The sequence below is a fragment of the Opisthorchis viverrini genome (assembly GCF_000715545.1).
Source record: "Opisthorchis viverrini unplaced genomic scaffold opera_v5_49, whole genome shotgun sequence".
NCBI classification, from domain to species: domain Eukaryota; kingdom Metazoa; phylum Platyhelminthes; class Trematoda; order Opisthorchiida; family Opisthorchiidae; genus Opisthorchis; species Opisthorchis viverrini.
The window spans coordinates 451900-456743 of record NW_008751705.1 but is presented as its reverse complement, the minus strand read 5'-3'; the positions used below and the strand labels follow the sequence as shown (position 1 = coordinate 456743).

At 41.8% G+C, this 4844-nt stretch overlaps 2 protein-coding genes across 2 annotated transcripts; one reads left to right on the top strand and one right to left on the bottom strand.

The window, feature by feature from the left end:
• Window positions 1–570: 570 nt before the first annotated feature.
• T265_03418 (hypothetical protein) lies at window positions 571–4838 on the bottom strand (the record flags this gene model as incomplete). The annotated part of the gene is made up of 3 exons (XM_009167902.1): window positions 571–801; window positions 4402–4537; window positions 4729–4838. The coding sequence occupies 3 exons, from the start codon at window positions 4836–4838 to the stop codon at window positions 571–573; spliced, it is 477 nt and encodes a 158-aa protein (XP_009166166.1).
• Window positions 584–4645, top strand: T265_13245 (hypothetical protein; the record flags this gene model as incomplete). Its single annotated transcript, XM_009167946.1, has 2 exons — window positions 584–746; window positions 4386–4645. Coding segments are annotated over 2 exons (423 nt in total), but the record flags the coding sequence as incomplete, so codon positions are not given.
• Window positions 4839–4844: the final 6 nt, after the last annotated feature.

Below are 4844 nucleotides of genomic sequence, written 5' to 3'. Positions count from 1 at the left end.
ACTTTTTACAGAAGCTCGGGTGGCATAAGTTCCTCTTTCAGCCGAATAAAAATATCATCCGGACGGCTATTGCCGAGAGACGACGAACTTTTTTCCAGATTTGTTTGTTCTCTGCACACATACACAAAAGGAAATCTAATTTGTCTATTTTCTATCTACACCTGGTTTTGTACAAACAATCTGCACTTTCCTGACATGATGTCTGCAGGAAAGATCAAACCAAATAAGCACGCTGCTGGCGGGTTACCGATAAAAGTGTCGTACGCATCAAGATACTCTGGGATTAAACCTGCTCAGAAATTCAGAGGAACGGTGGCAGTCTGAATTACAAACGAATTAGACATTTGATTCGACAGGTCCGAAGAGGTTTCGATATTTGTGGACTTGAAAGCCCAAAGATAGATGTGAAAAGTTTTGGGCCAGTACGAACTGAAAAATGTAGGTCTTATGCGGATGTTTCCCATTTTAAAAAACGTTTCTCAGACGAATAGTCAGATATGATCTACAATGCGCGATGTTCTCTTCCGGAGATGGGACTCTGCCATGAGGATCTGTTTCAACAGGGATCATTCACCTACTAGGGGCGAAATGGCCCAAGTGGTTAGAGCGCGAATTTACTGAGCGGAAGGCCCGTGGTTCGAACCCGACCTCTGTCACTCGACTTCCCCTGTCTAGGCTTCGGCGACCTGGCAGTATCCTAGCCCTCGCGCTTCCTCCGGGTGGCATGGCAGCTAGGCACCGAAAGAGTGCTACAGCTGAACGATTATTATTATTATTATTATTATTATTATTATTATTCACCTACTAGTACTGACAACTGTAAGTATTCGACTTTTGGGTCTTGGCGGATTCCGCTTCTCTGCTTACGTTTTTGATAATTCAGATCGAGACTATTAGACAAATAACACTTCACAGTTTACTACCCTGAAAATGGGGATCAATTTATTCACAGTTATCATGCAAAAAACATGTCTAACTAGCATATCCCGACGTTCGTTCGGATATGAAACGGCTGTGCAAACCAGCAAAACTGGCTGCCAGCTATCTTCCCAGCACTTTCATCTGGTTCTGGATCTAACTTATGCAATCCTAGGTCTGTAAAGTGTCTTGAACCGTCAGCTAAATCTGGTGGACGCAAAAGTCCTTTTGTACTTTCAACAAAGTTTCAAATATGAGGTACTTTCATACCTTGTGCGTTCGTGCTTGAAAGTGACCTTCAAAATGCGTCTTGAACGGTGTCAGCCAAACGTTTCAGCCATGATCACCATGGGCACCAATGCCGGAGGGAAGTCTGGTCACAGATATTTCGGTCAGTAGTTAGCGATACACGGATTAGTAAGGTGCAACTCACAGGGCTTCTGCTTTAGAATCAGCCCAGACAGTTGTTTTTTTTCACTCACTTTCTAACTTTTCTGGGATTGAAGTAATTGGTGCTAATGTGATTGGTCGCCTTTTTAATTTGCCGTAACTGGCTGCCATGGTAACAATTGCGCTCTCCATGAACTCCAGGAATCTAGTGTCTGGGCCTGCACCGACTTTTTTCGACTCTTCATATTAGCGAAATACACTCGGTTTTGACGAGAGACACACCTGTAACTCAGCTGAATCTCGTTCCAATTTTCGAACATTAATTCATGATCGATTGGTACACCGAGCTGGAAATTCTTCACCAACCGAGAAGATATCATCAACGCTTTGTTGCGAAGCGGACGTAAGCTGTGCTTTGGGTGTGTCTGCACTTTATATGTGTTTCCAAGACGGACAGCCTTCCATTATGACTAATTGTTCTAATAAGTAGTCTCAGTGATGGAATTTTTCAGTTATCTTCTAACTAGCCGGTGTTCATCTGACCGTTGATTTCTTCTATCCTAGATTTTTGGACTTTGCAGGGTTGATCAGTCGATCGATTCTGTTATTTGATCCGTTTGTTTGATGCTCGGGTGCGTTTGGTATTCCATTCATTTGGCGATCCCGCGCTGGTAGAGGTCCAGTTTAACGTGTCGCTTGACTGAGTTGTTTCTGGAATTTCAGAAATTCCCTCACGTTTTTACTGCTTCCACACTGGGATCCTTCTTCTGTGGAGACAATGGCTTTCCTGATCTCCATGTACGGCATTCGGAGAAAAAACAGAAGACACATGCCTTCTGTAGAAATCGTTTACTTTGCTGTGTCCCAAGCGAGCTGCCATACTGGGTCTTCCCACTTGCACGGTGTGGGTTGCTCTGTCCTTGAAATGCTTGTCAGAGGCTTTTGGACCCCTAATTGCCTTGGTAATAATGAGGGGATGGCCGTGGGCGGAATAGTGTGAGGCATATTTTGTTTTGATAAGCACCGTTGCGTCTTCAAGACAGGAAGGCAGTACCTAAACCGCCTTCGTTGTTTAACCATATAAAGTGAGTATCTGGAAAAGAAATCAGTTATTATTGTGAACTCAAAATTCACAGTGTCCTGTGTTTCACAAGGCTGTCGTGTTCCACTTTTCCGAATAACTAATCGCGTGGTAGCCAATTCGAATAGCTTCTCACTAATCAACTATCCTTCGAACTTAGTTTCTCGGGCCATCAATCAGATTTATACCCATCCAACATAGTTACAGAATTGATAATTTGTAGTAAACAGCTGACCAGTCTGTGACACGGTGAACTTTGGTCAGGAAACTATGTATAAAGTCACTGTTCTGTTATGCGTGTGACTGCAGAGTTTGCAATCAATCACCACTATCGTTTGGGCCAATCAGCCACCAGCTTACGTGTTAACCGACAGACATTCACATGGTTACATGCCGATTCCTAGAACGGCCCTACTAAACGTTATTTTTTTTTACAAACTTGTTTATTTGCCTGCTTTTTTTGAGTGAGAATGATTGCAATTATCAAACATCTATCTAGTTTTCCCACCATCTTTTGCTTAGCTATGGGAAAGAATGATCATGGATCGATGTGAATAGGGAACTAAACCCTATAATTTTGCATTAAAGTCCTGTATTATTTATCAGACAATTCGACAGCAACTTTTCCTTGAAAAACGAATTCATTCCCTTGCAGTTGTGATAACTCTGGACTTATCTCAGCCTATAAACTAGAACGGCCTAAACGTTATTTTTTTTTACAAACTTGTTTATTTGCCTGCTTTTTTTGAGTGAGAATGATTGCAATTATCAAACATCTATCTAGTTTTCCCACCATCTTTTGCTTAGCTATGGGAAAGAATGATCATGGATCGATGTGAATAGGGAACTAAACCCTATAATTTTGCATTAAAGTCCTGTATTATTTATCAGACAATTCGACAGCAACTTTTCCTTGAAAAACGAATTCATTCCCTTGCAGTTGTGATAACTCTGGACTTATCTCAGCCTATAAAATGAGCTCGATATCGAAATTTGTGGATCAGTCTTGGTAGCTGTGAATTTTGTTACTAATCGGAACAATGAATTTGTATTTTACAGACTAAACCATTTGGTCTCCCTAAATTTACACCCAGCACAACACACATAGCTACAGAAGAGGCATTAGAAATATCATACTTTGTGCTGTGAGCTTTTGGGATACTAGTATGTTGTAAATTTTTCAGGACTGTAGCGTGGCTGCCACATCATTCAATAAATGAGGCTCAAGGTCGAATCTGATTTAAACACTGTGTTTCAAGGTCACCCCTGTCTGTTTACCAACCGTACCTACTTTTTCTTGCGAGCGATCGATAGCTTATTTAAATTAGTCAAGGTACCGTACGTGGGTCATCAATGTCAGGGCTTAAAGGGGAAGAGATATTGGTAGACAGACGGGCAAAAACGATGCCGAAAAATCCGAAACGAGTTTGACACATTTCTGCGCAATCCGTCAAGGTACAGACAAAACGCATTTGCATGCTAAATTGAAGAGAGGATTGTTCAATTCCGAGCACTACAGAGGGGTTTGTTGCAATTGAAATGCTTTATCATTTCCCTGGTTATGAATACCGATTTACGTCGTTCAGTTAGTTGAAATACATGGAAGAATATAAAATAAAAAGTCGCGTGCAAGAGAGCAGTAAACAAGCTGATGAGAAGGCCATCAGGGTTTTGTAAGATGCTAGAGTGGTTTCAAGAAATAAAATGGTTTTATGGTATTTGCATACACTGCAGAGATCCAATTGTTGGGTTGGGAGTCGCATTTATACACGCATTTGTGCTCCTTTTCTCTCATAATGCGAGTCCCGGTTTGAGATCATATTTCTGACATGGACTGTACCGAAAAATTTATTCAAGCGAGCAAGGATCAGGAATCAGAAATAGGTAGAAAAACTGAAATTAAAATATCCGACAAGTTTGATTGGTTGCACGCCAAAACAAGGTAAGTTGAATGCTAAAAATGAGGGGAAAATTAAAAATAATTACTCGTGTGAAGCTAGGCTGGTATTTACCCCACAGTCAACTGAAATCTGCTTTTTGTCTAATTCATGGTACACATTCATCATCATCATCATCATCATCGACAGCATGACACCAATGTTCAACACCGATGCTTTACTGTCGTACAACCATGATTTATTTGAAAGCCTTATTGTAAAGAAAAGAGTAAAGGTGGATGGGGAGGGACTTAGTGCTAGCTTACCACAATCATTCCGAGGTGCCTACACATCCACACATTCACTCAGGCGATCTGGATAGAATGTGACAACAAGAATGCCACTAACATCGGTTGGCAGCTATATCTTACAGCGTCTCCAACCAGGCGCAGTGAGTATCACGCGATCCCCATCCCGGAAGGCGGGAAGCACCGACAGCACCCAAGCGTTTCGTGATCTCCTTCAGTCAAGGGTTTGTCACCTCTCTGTTTACGCCACTCCGAATTGGGCATGGAAAA